General features: G+C 43.0%; 1 protein-coding gene across 2 annotated transcripts in view; it reads left to right on the forward strand.

Moving 5' to 3' along the window:
- Positions 1-20,711, forward strand: part of SPAG1 (sperm associated antigen 1) — an 86,576-nt gene that overhangs the window by 43,205 nt on the left and 22,660 nt on the right. For both annotated transcript variants that reach the window (XM_030937920.1, XM_030937921.1), the window contains 2 exons: positions 15,125-15,487; positions 15,880-15,979. In XM_030937920.1, coding sequence (XP_030793780.1) covers positions 15,125-15,487; positions 15,880-15,979 — 463 coding nt within the window. The remainder of the gene's footprint in view (positions 1-15,124; positions 15,488-15,879; positions 15,980-20,711) is intronic.

Raw genomic sequence — 20,711 nt, forward strand, 5'->3', positions numbered from 1 at the left:
TGCTGTAAGTTTCTTTCTGATACAAAGAATATAATTTTTAAGCTAGGCACAGTGGCATGCACTCATAGTCCCAGGAAGCTCAGGAGGCTGAGGATTGCTTAAGGCCAGAAGTTCAATCCCAGCCTGGGCAACAGAGCCAGACCCCATCTTTTTTTTTAGAAAAATAATATAATATAAATTTTAAGACCAGTAAGTTCCCTTTTATCAGAAAAGTAAATTGAGATTAAGTAGAATAAATAGCCAGAAACTCAGACATAATCTTTTCATCCTAAAATGAAATGAAATCAATTGAACTAGTTTACATTCACCTCTAGTTACATTGAACTAGTTACATTCAGACAAGTTACATTGTTTGATACAGTGTGAAAAGAGGTGCTAGAGCCTTGGACACAAGAGAAGCAACCTGAGTCACTTTTAGGAAAATCATGTTAAAGCCCAGAGGAAAGTTATCAGGTTGGAATCTTTACATGTGGTTCTCCATCTCATCACATTCCAGGAAAGAATTCCCAGTCGTTATGGGGTATGTTCCAGGACCGTGGAAAAAGGCAGCAATTTGTGTTTTGTAACCTTGGCTGGTAATGCTGTCCCTTTATGAACTCCACTCAGATTGGCCAGGCCCAGTTCATCCCGACTAGGGTATTACATAACTGATGGATTTAATTTAACAACTGACAATTACTGAGCACCTACTCTGTGTCAGGTACTGAGATAAGACAATTGATAGGCTTTCTTTGCCTCTCCTTCTAAGGGCCAGTATTAACAAATTGCCTATTGGCCAGGATGATTACACCTGGGGATTTGAGTTCATGGACTTTTTCCTGGAAGCTCCCTATCTGTTTGCCTTCACTAGTAGAGATCATTTAGAAGGAAGAAGTGGCCATCACCATACAGCTGTAGCTGTCAAAGAGTTTGGTATTTATTCCATCTATCTCCTTACAGAGATGCAATCAGAGGAAAGTGAGCATCTACCCTCCCTTGCAGTGTTATCGGTATTCCTACTTAAAAATGAAAGCTAAGAAAATCAAACAGTCACTCACAAACAGAAGAATAAAACATAGATCAGTATTTCTCTTGTCCTAGAACCGGCAGGATCAGGAGGGTGGAAGTTGGAAATTTCCAGGAGTTCAAACAATCAACAAAATCATAGAGAGAAAGGTGAATAATTTTGATTATGTGAAAATGAAAAACATGTATATGTTAGGTGCCGTATAAAAACTAAAAGACAAATGACAAACTAGGAAAGATGGCAAAGGGTTGATAACCTTATAATATGAAAAGTTTCTACAAAACCAGAAAAAGATGACGTGCTAGTACAAAACTGGGCAAAGCATACAAACAGACAAATCACTAATGAAGAAATAGAAACGATCAATAAACTTTGTATTACTCATAAAAATGAAAATTAAATAGATTCTTTTTCTTTCCTATCAAATTGGCTGAGATAGAAAAAAAATAGTACCCTTTGTTGTCAAAAGTGAGGTAAAATAGCATTAAAAATATTTAAATATAATTCATATATAGTAAAATCCATCCTTTTCAAATTCAGTGAATTTTAGTAATATTCACAAAGTTGTACAACTATCACCACGATCTAATTTCGGAACATTTTTATCATCCCCAAAAGAAATTCCATACCTATTGGCAGTTACTGCCCATTTTACCCTTCCCCTGGCCCCTGGCAACCACTAGTCTACTTTTATTTGTATGGATTTGCCTATCCTGAGTATTTCATACCAATGGAATCATAGTATATAGCCTTTGTATCTGACTTTCACTTAACATAATGTTTTCAAGGTTCATGTGTGTTGCATCTTGCATTAGTACTTCATTCCTTTTTCTGTAGAAATAATATTCCATTTTGTAGATAATACCAGATTTTCTTTTCTTTTTTTTTTTTTTTTTTTTTGAGACGGAGTCTTGCTCTGTTGCCCAGGCTGGAGTGCAGTGGCCGGATCTCAGCTCACTGCAAGCTCCGCCTCCCGGGTTACGCCATTCTCCTGCCTCAGCCTCCCGAGGAGCTGGGACTACAGGCGCCCACCACCTCGCCCGGCTAGTTTTTTGTATTTTCTTTTTTTTTAGTAGAGACGGGGTTTCACCATGTTAGCCAGGATGGTCTCGATCTCCTGACCTTGTGATCCGCCCGTGTCGGCCTCCCAAAGTGCTGGGATTACAGGCTTGAGCCACCGCGCCCGGCCGATAATACCAGATTTTCTTTATTCACCAGTTGCTGGACCTTTGGGTTGTTTCCACTTTTTGGCTGTTATAAATAATGCTGTCGTGAACGCTCATGTACAGATTTTTGTTTGAACAGATGTTTTAGATTTTCTTGTGCATTATTTGGGAGTGGAATTGCTGGGTGATATACTGTGTTTAACTTTGAGGAAATGCAGACTATTTTCCAAAGTGGCTATCCCATTTTACATTTCCACCTGCAATAAGCGTTTCAATTTCTTTACATATTTGCCAGCACTTGTTATTGTCTGCCTTTTTGGTTAAAAGCCATCCTAATGGGTATGTAGTGGTAGCTCCTTATGGTTTTGATTTGCATTTTCCTAAGAACTAATTATGTTGACTGTCTCTTCAATCCCTATTGGCTATTTGTATATCCTCTTTGGAGAAATGTCTATTCAAGTTCTTTGCCTTTTTTTTTTTTTTTTTTTTTTTTTTTTGAGATGGAGTTTCGCTGGTTGCCCAGGCTGTAGTGCAATGGCATGATCTTGGCTCACTGCAACCTCCGCCTCCCAGGTTCAAGCAATTCTCTGCTGCAACCTCCCGAGTAGCTGGGATTACGGGCTCCCACCATCATGCCTGGATAATTTTTTATATTTTTAGTAGAGATGGAGTTTCACCATGTTGGCCAGGCTGGTCTCGAACCCCTGATCTCAGGTGATCTACCTGCCTTGACCTCCCAAAGTGCTGGGATTACAGACGTGAGCCACCACGCCCGGCCTCTTTGCCCATTTTTAATTGGGTTATTTATCTTTTTATTGTTGAGTTGTAAGCATTTTTTATACATTCTAGATACTAGACCCTTATTAAATATGATTTGCAAATACTTTTCCCATTCTGTGGGCTATCTTTTAAGTTTTTTGATAATTTCCTTTGAAGTACAAGTTTTTAATTTGTATGTGAAGTCCAATTTATCTAATTTTTTCAGAGCCTCCCTTAAGAAAGATTTTTTTCAGGTATTTTTTCTTTTGTTGCTTGTACTTTTGATATCATATATAAGAATCCATTGTCAAATTCAAGGTTTAAATATTTACTCCTGTGTTTTCCTTTTCCTCCCTCCCTCCCTCCCTCCCTCCCTTCCTTCCTTCCTTTTTTTAGAAAAGGTCTCTGTTGCCCAGAGTGGCACAATCATAGCTCACTGCAGCCTCTAACTCCTGGGCTCAAGTGATCCTCCTACCTCAGCCTCCGGAGTAGCCTGGACTAGAGACACATGGCACCATCCCTGCCTAATTTTTTCATTTTTATTTTTTGTAGAGACAGGGGTCTCATTATGTTGCTCAGAGTGGTCTTGAACCCCTGGGCTCAAGACATTCTCCCATCTCAGCCTCCCAAAGTGCTGGGATTACAGACATGAGCCCTGTGCCTGGCCAACTCCTGTGTTTGTCTAAGATTTTTATGATTGTAGCTCTTGTATTTAGGTTATTGAGTTATTGATCCATTTTAATTTTTATATACAGTATGAGGTAAATGGTATGGTATTACATATGTGTGTGTGTATCCATATATATATGTTTTTGGGCATAGTTCCTGGCTTACACAACTCCAATAGCCCTTGTTACAGACTTTTGTCCTAATGCTGGCTATCTCAGGCTTCAGGAAACAATCTCTCCAGACCTCCTTTCGCTTTCCCCAAGGCAGGACTCTAATCTTACCCTGCCTTTCTCATTGTGGGTCAGAAGACCCTCCCAGAGAGGGTCCTGCCACATACCCTGAGAGTAGGAATACTGACTTCAAACATTTTCCTTCCCAATAGCTAAACACTGGGAAGTTCCTGGAAGGTGCCTAGCCCTAGGCACCTCTTCCTCTGTAACCCTTGCAGTATCCTTTGTAATAAGCCAGTAAACATGTCTGGAGTTCAGTGAGCTGCTCCAGCAAATTAATTGAACTCAAAGAGCGGGGGTCATGGGAACCCTAACTTGAAGCCTGTTAGTGAGAAGTTTTGGAGGCCCAGACTTGTAAGTGGTGTTTGATGTAGGAGGCGGCCTTGGGGACTGAGCCCTCATCCTGTGGAATCTGACACTATCTCTAGGCATATAGCATCAGAACTGAATTGGAAGATGCCCAGCTAGTATCCACTGCTTGGTGCATGGGGATAAACTCTCACACAGTTGGTCACAGAAGTCTTCTATGTTGATGATTATTGTGGTGGTGTGAGAGTAGAGGAAAAACTGTTTGAGAGTTTTTCCAAAACAGCATCCAACTTAGTTTTGTTTTCTGTTTTGTTTTTGTTTGTCTTTAGTATGTGGAAATCCAGTTGTCACATCACCATTTATTTCAAAAAAAACAAAAAACAAAAAAACAAAACAAAAAAAACTGTTCTTTTCCTATCGAATACACTTGGCACCCTTGTCAAGAATCAACTGGCCATAGACGTATGGGTTTATTTATCAGCTCTCAGTTCCTTTCCATTGGCCTCTGTGTCTTTCCTTATGCCAATACTACACTGTTTTGATTACTCTAGCTTTTAGTAAGTTTTGAAATCCAGAAGAGTGAGACTGGGTGCAGTGGCTCATGCCTGTAATACTAGCAATTTGGGAGGCTGAGGCCAAAAGTTCAAGGCTATGTTGAACCTACTACTGCACTCCAGCCTTGGCGTTTGTGCTGGTTAATACTGAGTGTTAACTTGATTGGATTGAAGGATACAAAGTATTGATCCTGGCTGTGTCTGTGAGGGTATTGCCAAAAGAGATGAACATTTAAGTCAGTGGGCTGGGGAAGGCAGATCCACCTCAGTGGGCTGGGGAAAGCAGACCTGGTGGGCACAATCTACTCAGCTGCCAGTGAATATAAGCAGGCAGAAAAACATGAAAAGGAGAGACTGGCCTAGCCTCCCAGCAGCCTACATCTTTCTCCCATGCTGGGTGCTTCCTGCCCTCGAACATCAGACTCCAAGTTCTTCAATGTCGAGACTTGGACTGGTTCTCCTTGCTCCTCAAGCTTGCAGACAGCCTACTGAGGGAGCTGGTGATCGTGTGAGTTAATACTGAATAAACTCATATATATACACACACACACACATATATACATATGTATATATATCCTATTAGTTCTGTCCCTCTAGAGAACCCTGACTAGTATATATTTTAGTACCCGGAGTGGTTCTAGAGGAACAGAATATTAAGGTTGAAGTTCTTTCATTGGTTTTGGGGTTTCTAGAGTTGGCTGCTTAATATGATTAGACCCAAAAATGCTAAGGACTCTACTTATAATAATATGGAGAACACTGATAGTCCTTGGTGTGAACTGTTTAGAGAGTTGTGCAAAATAAATGCATTTGATACTCCTGATTCACCACTTATGAGAGGCAAGGAGTTTAGTCACTGTATACATAATACCTTTGGCCATATGTGGAGAACCAAGGAACATAATGAAGCTGGTTGGTTTCCCCTAAGTTCAGTGGAAAAAGTGGTGAAAGAAAGTGAACTCAGGGATTCTGTCTCCCAGCTTCAGAAACAGATACTGAGCCTCAAATCTGCTAAGATTGCCCTGAGTGAGAGTCTTATCTCCTGTGGAGAAAGAGCTGAAATTGTGGAAAAACAGACACAAGGTCTCATCATGCGATTGACTGACCTGCAACAAAAGGCGCATGCACAGCCTTGCCAGGTGTCTACTGTTAAAATAAGGGCATTGATTGGAAAAGAATGGGATGCTGCAACTTGGAATGGGGATATATAGGAGGATCTTGATGAAACTGGGGACACTGAGTTTGTAAACTCTGATGAACCTTTCTTTTGCCAGAAGGAACAGGTTCCCCATACCCAGTAGTGGCAACATCCCCTCTCCATTCATGCTGCCATCAGCCTTTCCACCTTTGTCTGAGGAGATAAACCCTGCACTGCCTGAGGCAACAGTGATGGCCTCCCCTGAGGCAGTTGCCAGGCTGACCTCTGGCCAACCCCTAGAGGCGAGGTTGAGAGTGTGACCCATAAGGAGGTGCACTACACTCAAAAATAACTGTTTGAGTTATCTAATTTACATAAACAGAAATCTGGAGAACAGGCCTGGGAATGGATATTAAGGGTGTGGGATAATGGTGGAAAGAACATAGAGTTGGATCAGGCTGAATTTATTGATTTGGACCCATGAAGTAGGGACTCTGCTTTTAATGTTGCAGCTTGGAGTGTTTAAAAAAAAAAAGGTTATAATAGTTTATTTGCTTGGTTAGCTGCATTATGAATTAAAAGATGGCTCACTGTGAGCCAGCTAGAAATGCTTGATCTCCCTTAGTTTACTGTAGAGGAAGGGATCCAGAGGCTTAGGGAGATTGGGATGGTGGAGTGGATTAGTCACGTTAGACCTACTCATCGCAGCTGAGAGGGTCCAGAAGATATACCCTTGATGAATGCCTTGTAAAATAGATTTGTGAGGGGAACACCTGCATCTTTGAAGAGCCGTGTAATTGCTTTTCTCTGTATATCAGATCTAACAGTGGAAACTGCAGTCACTCAACAAAAAAATTTAAATACAGTGGGAATAATTGGATCCTGAGGTGGTGGAGGCCAAGTGGCGGCACTCAACCATCAAAAGTAAGGTGGATGTAGCTACCATAATGGACCATAGAGGCAAAAGCAGCAATCAGAATAGTCTGGCTCATGTAGAGCTCTGGCATTGGCTAATTCATCATGGTGTTCCTAGAAGTGAAATTGACAGGAAGCCTACTGCATTCCTATTTAATTTACACAAGCAGAAAACTTCTAGGTCAAATGGACAAAAGACTAATTTGAATTGTAAAAACAGAGAATCATGGCTTCTCAATTAATTTCCAGACTTGAGCCAGTTTATAGACCCAGAACCCCTTGAATGAAGGGAAGGCTGAGTCCCCTTGAGGTAGGACCCCACTACAGTACCAAGAATTTTTTTTTTTTTTTTTTGAGACGGAGTCTTGCTCTGTCACCCAGGCTGGAGTGCAGTGGCGCGATCTCGGCTCACTGCAAGCTCTGCCTCCCAGGTTCACGCCATTCTCCTGCCTCAGCCTCCTCAGTAGCTGGGACTACAGGTGCCCGTCACCTCGCCTGGCTAATTTTTTGTATTTTTAGTAGAGACGGGGTTTCACCGTGTTAGCCAGGATGGTCTCGATCTCCTGATCTCATGATCCGCCCGCCTCGGCCTCCCAAAGTGCTGGGATTACAGGCGTGAGCCACTGCGCCTGGCCCAGTACCAACAATTTATGCAGTGAATCTTTCTCCCATCCTTCCCCAAGGAGAACTCCGGCCTTTTACCAGGGGAACTGCACTGGGGAAAGGGAAATGTCATTTCAGGGACTACTGGACACTGCCTCTGAGCTGATATGGATTCCAGGAGACCCAAAACATCACTGTGGTCCTCCAGTTAAAGTAGGGGCTTATGGAGGTCAGGTAATTAATGGAGTTTTAGCTCAGGACTTACAGTGGGTTCAGTGGGTCCCTGGACTCATCCTGTGGTCACTTCCCCAGTGCCAGAATGCATAATTGGCATAGACATACTTAGCAGCTGGCCCAACCCCCACATTAGCTCCCTGACTGGTAGGATGAAGGCAGTTATGGTAGGAAAGGCTAAATGGAAGCCACTAGAGCTGCCTCTACCTAGAAAAAATAGTAAATCATAAATAATATTACATCCCTGGAGGGATTGCAGAGATTAGTGCCACCATCAAGAACTTGAAAGATGCAGGGATAAGGCTGGGCACCCTGGCTCATGCCTGTAATCCCAGAACTTTGGGAGGCTGAGGCGGGCAGATCATGAGGTCAAGAGATCGAGACCATCCTGGCCAACATGGTGAAACCCCGTCTCTACTAAAAATACAAAAAAAAATTAGCTGGACATGGCAGCGCACGCCTGTAGTCCCACCTACTCAGGAGGCTGAGGCAGGAGAATTGCTTGAACCCGGGAGGCAGAGGTTGCAGTGAGCCGAGATCATGGCACTGCACTCCAGCCTGGTGACAGAGTGAGACTCTATCACACACAAAAAAAAAAAAAAAAAGAAAGAAAGAAAAAAGAAAGATGCAGGGGTGGTGAGTCCCACCACATTCCCATTCAACTCTCTCATTTGGCCTGTGCAGAAAACAGATGGATCTTGGAGAATGACAGTGGATTATTGTAAGCTTAACCAAGTGGTGGCGACTCCAATTGCAGCTGCTATACCAGATGTAGTTTCATTGCTTGAGCAAATTAACACATCTCCCGGTACCTGGTATGCAGCCATTGACTTGGCAAATGCCTTTTTCTCTATTCTTGTTCATAAGGTCCACCAGAAGCAATCTGCCTTCAGCTGGCAAGGCCAGCAATATACCTTTACTGTCCTACCTCAGGGGTATATCAACTCTCTGGCTTTGTGTCATAATCTTATTCAGAGAGGCCTTGATTGCTTTTTGCTTTGGCAGGATATCACACTGGTCCATTACATTGATGACATTATGCTGATTGGATCTAGTGAGCAAGAAGTAGCAAACACACTGGACTTACTGGTGAGACATTTGTGTGCAAGATGATGGGAAATAAATCTGACTAAAATTCAGGGACCTTCTACCTCAGTAAAATTTCTAGGGGTCCAGTGGTGTGGGGCCTGTTGAGATATTCCTTCCAAGGTGAAGGGGCCTTTGGCGCCTCCTACAACCAAGAAAGAGACACAACGCCTAGTGGGCCTATTTGGATTTTGGAGGCAACACATTCCTCATTTGAGTATGTTACTCCAGCCCATTTATCAAGTAACCTGAAAGGCGGCCGATTTTGAGCAGGGTTGAGAACAGGAAAAGGTTCTGCCACAGGTCCAGGCTGCTGTGCAAGCTGCTCTGCCCTTTGGGCCATATGACCCAGCAGATCCAGCGGTGCTTGGGGTGTCAGTGGCAGATAGGGATGCTGTTTGGAGCCTTTGGCAGGCCCCCATAGATGAATCACAGTGGAGGCCTCTAGGATTTTGGAGCAAGGCCCTGCCATCTTCTGCAGGTAACTACTCTCCTCTTGAGAGACAGCTCTTGGCCTGTTACTGAGCTTTGGTGGAAACTGAACATTTGACTATGGGTCATCAAGTAACCATGTGACCTGAACTGCCTATCATGAACTGAGTGCTTTCTGACCCATCTAGCTACCAGGTGGGTTGTACATAGCAGCCTTCCATCATCAAATGGAAGTGGCCTGTATGTGATCAGGCTCAAGCAAGTTCTGAAGGCACAAATAAGTTACATGAGGAAGTGGCTCAAATGCCCATAGTCTCCACTCCTGCCACCCTGCCTTCTCTCCCCTAGCCTGCACTGATGGCCTCCTGGGGAGTTTCCTGTGATCAGTTGACAGAGGAAGAGAAGACTAGGGCCTGGTTCACAGATGGTTCTGCACGATATGCAGGCACCATCCAAAAGTGGACAGCCGTGGCACTACAGCCCCTTTCTAGGACATCCCTGAAGGATGGCAGTGAAGGGAAATCTTCCCAGTGGGCAGAACTTCAAGCACTGCACCTGGCTGTACACTTTGCATGGAAGGAGAAATGGCCAGATGTGTGATTATATACTGATTCATGGGTTGTAGCCAATGGTTTGGCTGGATGGTCAGGGACTTGGAAGAAGCACCCAATGCTTTTGCCAGGACTACCCTCCATGGACTCATGGAATGCCTTCTCCACCATCATGGTATTCCACACAGCATTGCCTCTGACCAAGGCACTCACTTTATGCCTAAAGAAGTTTGGCAGTGGGCTCATGCTCATGGAATTTACAGGTCTTACCATGTTCTCCATCATCCTGAAGCAGCTGAATTGATAGAATGGTGGAATGGCCTTTTGAAGTCACAATTACAACATCAACTAGGTGACAATACTTTGCAGGGCTGGGGCAAAGTTCTCCAGAAGGCCATGTATGCTCTGAATCAGTGTCCAATATATGGTACTCTTCCTCCCATAGTCAGGATTCATGGGTTCAGGAATCAAGGGGTGGGAGTTTCGGAAGTGGTACCACTCACCATCACCCCTAGCAATCCACTAGCAAAATTTTTGCTTCCTGTTCCTGTGACATTACGTTCTGCTGGCCTAGAGGTCTTAGTTTCAGAGGGAGGAATGCTGCCACCAGGAGACACAACAATGATCCCATTAAACTGGAAGTTAAGATTGCCACCTGGACACTTTGGGCTCCTCCTACCTTTAAGTCAACCGGCTAAGAATGGAGTCACAGTGTTGGCTGGGGTGATTGACCTGGACTCTCAAGATGAAATCAGTCTACTCCACAATGGAGGTAAGGAAGAGTATGCATGGAATGCAGGAGATCCATGAGGGCGTCTCTTAGTATTACTATGTCCTCTGATTAAGGTCAATGGGAAACTGCAACAACCCAATCCAGCCAGGACTACAAATGGCCCAGACCCTTCAGGAATGAAGGTTTGGGGCACTCCATCAGAAAAAAAACCACGGCCTGCTGAGGTGCTTACTGAAGGCAAAGGGAATACAGAATGGGTAGTAGAAGAAGGTAGTCATCAATACCAGCTATGACCATGTGACCAGCTGCAGAAACGGGGACTGTAATTGTCTTGAATATTCTCTCCTTTTGTTAAAAACATGTTTGTGCAGGTATACATTTGTACTAAGAACATGTCTTCATTTTATTTCCTTTTTCCTTTATCATGTGACATAAGATTGACTTCATATCAGCATTTAAGTATTATTCACTTTATGTTATAGTCTTTGGGTTGGGGATTGGTGCATTTCTGGTTGTACAAAGGACAGTTGTATTATGTTAGGTATAATTATGACCTTATTATTGTCTTTATTTGAAGATTATGTATAATCTCGGGAAATGTATATGGGTTCAGGTTGACAAGGGGTGGTTGTTACTGTTAATACTGACTGTCAACTTGATTGAATTGAAGGATACAAAGTATTGATCCTGGGTGTGTCTGTGAGGGTGTTGCCAAAAGAGATTAATATTTAAGTCAATAGGCTGGGTAAGGCAGATCCACCCTTAATCTGGTGGGCACAATCTAATCAGCTGCCAGCGAATATAAAGCAGGCAGAAAAACATGAAAAGGAGAGACTGCCCTCCCAGCCTACATCTTTCTTCCGTGCTGGGTGCTTCCTGCCCTCGAACATCACATCACACTCCGAGTTCTTCTGTTTTGAGACTTGGTCTGGCTCTCCACACTCCCCAAGCTTGCAGACAGCCTATGTGGGACCTTGTGATTGTGTAAGTTAATACTGAATAAACTCCCCTTTACATATATATATCCTATTCATTCTGTTCCTCTAGAGAGAACCCTGACTAATATATCATTAAAGTGAGACCCTGTCTAAAAAAAAGAGAGAAAAAAGAGAGTCCTTTGATTTTGCTTTATTTTTTCAGGATCTTTTTGGCTATTCTGAATTCCTTTCAATTTTGTATGAATTTAAGAATCGTCTTTTCCATTTCTGCAAAAAGTTTTGATAGGATTGTGTTGCATCTGTAGACTGCCTTGAGTAGTACTGATATTTCAACCTTAATAACAGCAAGTCTTCCATCCATGATTACAGGATATACTTCCATTTATTCAAGTCTTTTTAAAAATTTCTTAAAGTAATACTTTTATCTCCTTGGTTAAATTTATTCCTAGATATTTTATTCTTTTGGATGCTATTATAAATATAATTGTTTCCTTGATTTCCTTTTTGCTCTGTTGATTGCTAGTGTATAGAAACATTGATTTTGGCTTGTTGATCTTATACCCTACAACTTAGCTGAATTTGTTTATTGCTGTAGTTTTTTTTTTTTTTTTTTTTGGTGGGGGTGGTGAAGAGGGGTGGATTCTTTTTTTTAAAATATAAATAGGATCATATAATTATGAATAGAGATAGTTTTATTTTCTTTCCAATTTGGATGCCTTTTATTTCATTTTAGTGCCTAATTGATCAGTCTACAACTTTTAGTACAGTGTTGAATAGCCGTGGTGAAAATGGGCATCCTTGTCTTGTTGATGATGTTTAGGGGAAAGCTTTCATTACTTTTATCTTTGAATGTGATATTGGCTCTGGGTTTTTCATAAATATACCTTATTATGTTGAAGAATTTCACTTCTATTCCTAGTTTTCTGAGTTTTTTTTTTTTTTTTTTAATCATGAAAGCATGTTGGATTTTGTCATGCCTTTTCAGCATTAATTGTGGGATCATGTATGCAATTCTTCACTTTTTCTGTTAATGAGGTGTGTTGGCATTGATTGATTTTCTAATGCTGAACTACCTTTGTATTCCTGGGATAAATCCCACTTGGCCATGGGGTATAATCCATTCAGTATGCTGTTGAATCTGTTTGCTAGTATTTTGCTGGGATTTTTGGTCTATCAACTGCTCACACTACCCTACTTGAGGCTACACTGTTGGCCATTCATTCCTTTGATAGTTGTTATTGTTGACTCCTTTCTTCCCAAACTAGTCTTGGTGTTTCTGAGGCAGTATGCGCTCCTGTTTTTTTTCTTTCATTTCTAGGCATTTCTGTGCCTACACTGTAGATTTTTCCTCTGTTCATCCTTTAAGTGTTAGTATATCTCAGGGATCCTTGTGAGCCTTTGAGTGATCCCATCCACATCCAAACTTTTGTTTTTATTTTTTGTAGAGATGGAGTCTTGCTATGTTGCCCAGGTTTGCTTCAAACTAGTGGCCTCAAGCAGTCATCCTGCCTCAGCCTGCCAGAATGCTGGGATTACAGGAGTAAGCCACCTTGCCCAGTTCCACACCCACACTTTTTTTTTTTTTTTTTGAGATGGAGTTTTGCCTTGTCGCCCAGGGTGGAGTGCAATGGTGTAATCTTGGCTCACTGCAACCTCCACCTCTTGGGGTCCAAACGATTCTCCTGCCTCAGCCTCTTGAGTAGCTGGGATTACAGGCACCTGATACCATGCCCAGCTAATTTTTGTATTTTTAGTAGAAACAGGGTTTCACCATGTTGGCCAGGGTGGTCTTGAACTGCTGAACTCGTGATCCGCTTGCCTCAGCTTCCTAAAGTGCTGGGATTACAGGCATGAGCCACTGTGCCTGGCCCCAAACTTTTATATATTAGTAACTCCCAAGTCACTGTCTCTGGATAAGGCCACTTCTCTGATCTACATGTGGAGCCACCCCCTGAACAGCTCCACTGCATTGTCCCATGGGTATCCCAACACCCAACAGAACTCACAAGTCTTTCATGTTTGGGCCTCTCTTTACCTGTCCAGAGACTATTAGAGTTGTTCAGGGCCATTTCAGTCTTAAGGAAAGAATGCTTTACATTCCGTTCAAATCTGGGTTATGGTTGGGCACAGTGGCTTATGCCTGCAATGCCAGCACTTTGGGAGGCCAAGGAGAGAGGACTGCTTGAGACCAGGCCTTTGAGACCATCCTGGACAACACAGCAAGACCCCACCTGTATAAAAAATTTTAAAAATTAGCCAGACATCGTGGCTGGCTCTCGCCTGTCGTCCCAGCTACTCTGGAAGCTAAGGGGAGGATTGCCTGCCACAGAGGTCAAGGCTGCAGTGAGCTATGATGGCCCCATTGCACTCCACCCTGGGCAGCAGAGCAAGACCCTGTGTCAAAATAAATACATAAAAATAAAAACAAATCCAAGTTATGCTGGCTTCTAGCTCTGTGTACTAGAGCGCATTCCTTAGCTTCTTCCTTGTTTCTCTGTTGCCTCATTTGTAAAGTGGGAATGATAATACTTGGTATTAGGATTACTGTGACCCATATTAGTTCTAAATGAACTGCCGTGATAGTATTGGTCAGACCTGAGGGGATACTGTACAAAGGGGTGGAAAGTAATACCAAGCTGACCATTGTTTCTGCCGACCCTGACTTTTGTGCTTTCACCCAGTTCCTGGTGGAGAACCTGACTAACAGAAACCAGATGAAAACTGGAGCCTTACTCTAATAACCCTGCTGGGTTTAATCTGCAGATTTATCTTTATAGCAAAATATTTTTTATTGTTTTCATTAAGATCCCTTTGGCTGGTGATCCAAATTGAATGTTATTCTGCTGTATAGGAAACAGTATTTATTAATGTGTTTTTATACTTGATGCTTGTCTTAAGGTGATCACCCACTGATTTTCACTTAAATAATTGTGCTTTTCTATTCCCTCTGTCTGTATGCTTAAAATCTTGGCTTTACCATTCATGAAAGAGAATGGAAAATATATCCATTAAGAATCAGATAAGAATTAGTTAAAAGAGAAAGCTTGGAAATCTCTAAGTACGTTTTAACAGTGCTTTGAAATGATTAATTGCTTTGTTTTAAATATTGATAAGACACCATAAATTAAATATTTATACATCCTTTTCATATTTAAAAATAGATTCAACAAATATTAAAGCTATTAATACCCGAACTCCTAATCAAAATCAAAGAAATTTTTAGTTTGAATAAGGCAATGGGATGGAAAATTTACTGTTTTTAAGGCTCCCTTTAAGCTTAAAAACTAGGTGCCTAATTTGTGACTTTTTTGCTAAATTCACTTTTAAAATGACTTAAAAATCACTTACGCTTTATTTTTCTTTCAAATCTTTTTCTCCTAATATTTTAAAATAAGGAAAGGTGCCTCCGTGTTAGGTACTATAATTGTATTCAAGTTTTTGCAACTCCATTCAAAAAAGTACGTATTTTGTAAGCTCTAACTGGACAGGTGGGCTTGACGAAGGGGATGGCTCTGAGGTGCCGGTTTTCTGCCACAGGCCTTTCAGCGCTTAAATAGTTACAGACAGGGTACGTTTCTGGCCGGAGCAAGGGAGCCGAGTCCTCAGGAAGCCGCAGAGGCCCCGAGGGCGCGGACTGGGCGGACGGGCGGCAGAGGTCGTCCAGCACCAGCTCCGCCCGCAGGGGCGGCGCCCGACCCGGCTTCCCCAGAGCCCGCCCTCCGCGCTGGGCGCCCCCGCGGCCTCCGCGGCAGCTGTTCCCAGTGATGCAAACCCTCACTTCCCGCATCCACTTCCCCACAGAGCCCGCGGAGCCGGCGGGAGCCGCGCGTGCCGCCCAGCCGTGCGCCATGGGCAACATCCAGAAGAAGCTGACTGGCAAAGCCGAGAGTGGCAAGCGGCCAGCAAGGGGCGCGCCGCGGCGGGGCCAGACCCTGGCGGCGGGCGCGGACAAGCGGAGCCCGCGGCGGGCCTCTGCGGCGGCGGCGGCGGAGGCGGGCGGTGGCGCCACCGGGCATCCGGGCGGCGGGCTGGGCGCGGAGAACCCCGCCGCCCCGCTTAGCCCCGCCGGCCTGAAGAGCCAGGGCAACGAGCTGTTCCGAAGCGGGCAGTTCGCCGAGGCGGCCGGCAAGTACTCGGCGGCAATCGCGCTCCTGGAGCCGGCAGGTAGGTGCGCCGCGCCCCGCCGCTTCCCGGGCCCCTGGCGCTGCGATTCACCCGACCCCCAGGGGCCCCGTGGGAGAGGCGCTGCCGCCTCCTGAATGACAGGCGCCGGCATCGCTGCATTCCTCCCAGGTGACTAAGAGCGCCGTGCCACCTGACCTCAGTGAGCAGCACCTTGGAATGCGGGCATGTTCCCGGCCAGGCACATTTGCCTCCGTCCCCGCCGGGCTTTCCCTTGGTGGCTATTGCGGGTAGCAGCTCCGCGGAGTTCTGCATGATCAGTCTGTAGGACTGCAGTGCCACCCCACCGGAGAGACCTCGGCCGTCTTGTAGTTCTGGTGAACTGTGATCTTGCTAATGGATTTTAACTGTATTTAATTAAATGTGATTTTTAGGAAGTGAAATTGCAGATGATCTAAGTATCTTATATTCAAATAGAGCAGCATGTTACCTAAAAGAAGGAAACTGCAGTGGCTGCATTCAAGATTGTAACAGGTAAACTGCACGTTTTCAGGTTTGTCAAGAGATTGTTATAATTTCATTGTGGTGAATGCAATATCCAAGATCCTAAATTTTCTGCCTAAGGATCTAATTTCTTAAGAGCTTTATGGTATGTTGATTGACGCATAAAAATCAGAAATTATCTCACGTATATGAAGAGAGTCATAGAAGACTGTGCAAACTTTTTTCATTTCCACTGCTACTGCCTAATTCGTGCTCTTTTCATATCACTCCTAGACTACTGGAGAAACCTGATAACTAATTCCAATCCATTGCGGCATCAGAATAACTCTCCTGAAACATTACTTTGTTCAGATTGTTTCCATCAGGCCTTTAATGGCTCAGTATTGGCTTCGAAATAACTGTAAACTTCTCTGTCACCACACTGCCTCCAAGCAAATTTCTGCTTCCATTTGGTCTACTGGACCACTTGCTTACTCTCGCCCACCCTGTTCTCTGAGCCCTTGCCCAGGTTGCCCCTAATGGTGGTAATGCACTTTGCATATCTTAGCTTCTGAAGTTCTTGCTCAGCTACCCCTTTTCTCTACCTTCTTGGGTGCCCCAGACTTCCTGGTCATCTGCAGGTCTGTAACACCTACACTGACACTTGGTCACACCTCTAAGTCCTGTTATCCACTGAAGGGGGTTTAAACACATTGAGGTTAGGAACCATGTCTTTTCTTTTTTTAATAGACAACTAAGCACTGTACATATTTATGGGGTACCGAGTGATGCTTCAATATATATGATGTGGCCAGGTGCAGTGGCTCACGCTTGTAATCCCAGCATTTTGGGAGGCCCAGGTGGGCAGATTGCTTCAGGTCAGTTTGAGACCGTCCTGGCCAACATGATGAAACCTGGTCTCTACTAAAAATACAAAAATTAGCTGGGTGTGGTGGCACACCCTTGTAGTCCCAGCTACTCGGGACGCTGAAGCAGGAGAATCGCTTGAACCTGGGAGGCAGACATCGTTGCAGTGAGCCGAGATCCCACTACTGCACTCCAGCCTGGGCAACAGACAAGAGACTCTACTGTAAACTTTACATATATATATACACACATATTTATATATACACATATGTGTATATATGTATATATGTATATACACATACATGTGTATGTATGTATATGTATATATGTGTATATGTGTGTGTATATATGAAGAGAGTTATAGAAGATTGTGCAAACTTTTTTCATTTCCACTGCTACCGCCCTAATTCGTGCTCTTTTCATATTACTCCTAGACTACTGGAGAAGCCTGATAACTTCTCCATATATATATGAAGTTATCCATATATATCCACAGATCCATATATATGAAGTATATGTATACGTGTATATATGTATACACGTATATATACACATATATACACGTATAGATACACATATATACACGTATACATATACATATGTATACCTATATATGAAACTATCATTGTTAACTACAGTCATCCTACAGTGCTATAGAATACTAGAACTTGTGCCTCCTATCTAGCTGTAATTTTGTATCCTTTAACAAATCTGCCTGTCCCCCACTTCCCCCTACCCTTCCCAGCCTCTGGTAGCCTTTGAGGAACTGTGTCTTACACAGCTTTGTACCCCTTGAAGCATATTAGTCACCCATGGTACTCAATAAGTTACCTGCCTGGATGGTAAATATCTACATAAATAAAACATTGTTTTCCACCATTAAGTAATAAGAAGCCCAAAAGAAGAAGTCATGTCCTAGTTTGACTAACACAACTCTGGCTTACCCATGTTGTCTCATATAATACTCTCAGAAACTCTAGTTTGAACAGTAAATTATGTGGACACTGTTTACAAGGTGAGTAATTTATTATTGTTTTCATTGACTGTATCAGTTTATTGATACGGGTAAAGCTTGCTAGTATCTATGCCTAAGTTTAAAAAGAAGGCCTTGAGGCACTTGGATTTTTTTTTGCCAGTTTTACATATCTAAATTTGAAGTGAGTAATACTTATATTCTCTTTGGCCTGACATGAGACCGCATCCTCAGTTGTGTTGGCTCATACTTGCTAATTATTACATTTTTCAGGATTTTGTGAGCTGGTTGATGTCAAGTTGATATTTTGAAATCTGCCATGGTGGGATACTATTTAATACCATGAAATTAGCAAATGCCACAAATCTGGGCTTCCCACCCCTCTTTTTTCTTTACCCAGAGAGCCAGTTGTTAAGGGCTTTTACCAGTGCTCTTAACAGACCAGACCATGTGAATTTGTTGGATACCAAGCCCGTGGTGATTTGCAGCCAACATCCTTTGAGCTCAAGTGTCTGGTTCTAATACACAACCCTTCAGACTTGTTTTAGGCCTTTCCACAGTGAGGGAGGTTAGGACACTTTAGTTAAAACTTGAGACCCCTAACATTAGAGCTGCTGCAGAAGAGTGGATTTGTGTTGTCCTTACCTGAGATCCTCTAAGGCGATGAACATTTACTGGCTAAAATTGGCTGCATTTCAGTGTAGACACAGGAGAAAGTCAAGGATGGGACTCCAGCCATGGTGTCCAGGGAAGCTAGAGTGGGGGCTTGTCCTAGGGGAGGGCAGGAGATGGCTCGCCTGAGAGGGAAGTGGACGTTGGTTTAGGTAGGTTGTGCTAACTAACTTAAGAGCTGTTTTCTAGGCAAGGAACCTGGCCTTGCTGGTTGGTGCTGACCTCCGTAGAGACCGATCTACTCAGATGTTTTCTTTGATAGCTGGCCTACCAATCCCAGTGTAAGAGAAATGGAGATGAGGCTCAGCAGGGGTGATTTTACACTAAAGCAGTGATTCTCAATCTTGTTTAAGGCCAGAGAAGCCACTCTGCTTTTGTGAACATCTTTGTAGCTCAAGTGACTATATTCAAATAGATTGCATACATGTTAAAGGGAGTTTTTGTGTTTTTTTCTTTTGTTTTGTTTTGTTTTTTGTTTTTCAGTTAATTATCTTTTGCTCTTTGGAGAGTTCCATGAGTGTTTGTTTGTTTGTTTGTTTGTTTGTTTGTTTGAGACTGAGTCTTGCTCTGTCCCCCAGGCTGGAGTCCAGTGACGCGGTCTCGGCTCATTGCAACCTCTGCCTCCCGGGTTCAAGTGATTCTCCTTCCTCAACCTCCCGAGTAGCTGGGATTACAGGCACTTGCCACCGCGCCTGGCTAATTTTTCATATTTCTTGTAGAGAAGGGGTTTCACCACGCTGCAGGCCAGGCTGGTCTTGAACTCCTGACCTCAAGTGATCCACCTGGCTTGGCCTCCCAAAGTGCTGGGATTACAGGGATGAGCCACTGCGCCTGGCCCAAAAGTTCTTATTACCAGATAAGTGGTATCAGGAGTCAAACACTGAGAAAGAAAAAACTTCACTTTTCTTATCTATCAGAACCTTTTTGATTTATCTAAACCACACCAAAAGTCTTTTGGTGACTTTCCATTGAGGACATTTCAACAGACTAAATACAAATGAATGTTGCCTAGTAATTCTCTTTTTTCTTTTCTTTCTTTTTCTTCTGTTTTTTTTTTTTTTTTTTTTTTTTTTTTTTTTTTTTTTTTTTGAGACAGAGTCTCTCTCTGTCACCCAGGTTGGAGTGTGATGGCATGATCTCGGCTCATTGCAGCCTCTGTACCTCCTGGGTTCAAGCGATTCTTGTACCTCAGCCTCCCAAGTAGCTGGGATTACAGGTGTGCACCACCTCACCGAGCTAATTTTTGTACTTTTTTTTTTTTTTAGTAGAAACAGGGTTTTGCCGTCTTGGCCAGGCTGGTCTTGAACTCCTGGCCTCAAGTGGTCTACCAGCCTCAGCCTCCCAAAGTTCTGGGATTACATGGAGGCTTGAGCTACCATGCCTGGCCAGTTCTCTGCTGTTTCTTATCTTTGCTACTCTAACAGTCTTGAAATTAGAAGATTCTTTAGAGTCTTAACTGTGTTACCTTGAATAGATAGCCTCTTTTGTAAGCTCTGCTTCAAAAGTTCTCTGTGCTTACTTTTATGCATGGGTGGTTTTTTTCCTTAATGGAATTTCCATTAATAAGTTCATATTCATTTGCAGGATTGTGGTTAAAGAAAAAAATCTTGCATTTACTGGGCAGAAAGTGCTAAAAATGAAATACATTATCTCATCAATTTTAGATCCCAAGCTTGGCTTAAGGCCATCTTGAATAGATAAATGGCACCTTGGTCATTGGAAGTCTTCTGTGAAGTGAAGGTAGTCGCATGGTTGTGACTCTGCTCATAGAGTTAATATTACCTAAACAATAAACTAAACTACATTTAAGGCAGTGGTACAGGTGACAGATCCTGATACCCACGAATCTATTGTCTAGTGTTGAAATATGTTTACTTGATTTTAATTTTATATTTTAAATAACATTTACTGTTTACAAAAACACCAGTTACTTATTATAGAAAACTTAAGAAAAAACTAGCACAGCACAAAGATGATCATTAAAATCAATCACAATCCTAACACCTAGGCAGAGTGAAATTGGTTATTTTTTCAGAGAAGTGAAGCAGATTAAGTTTGACAGCATTTCTAGAATAATTTCTATGATACGCCAGAAGGGCTCCCACAAGTGCAGCTGAGTATCTGTATGATGTGGGGAGTGGTCTGAGTGGCAGATGACTGAGAGTTCCTTCATTTGCAGTGTTTCTGTGTGTACTGCGTTAGGCAGAGTATAGGCTCTTGAGGGCTCACGGAGAAGTTTGCGAAGTGCTTCTCATGACCCAGGTGTTGATC

This window comes from Rhinopithecus roxellana, chromosome 9, assembly GCF_007565055.1.
Source record: "Rhinopithecus roxellana isolate Shanxi Qingling chromosome 9, ASM756505v1, whole genome shotgun sequence".
In the NCBI taxonomy this organism is placed as follows: domain Eukaryota; kingdom Metazoa; phylum Chordata; class Mammalia; order Primates; family Cercopithecidae; genus Rhinopithecus; species Rhinopithecus roxellana.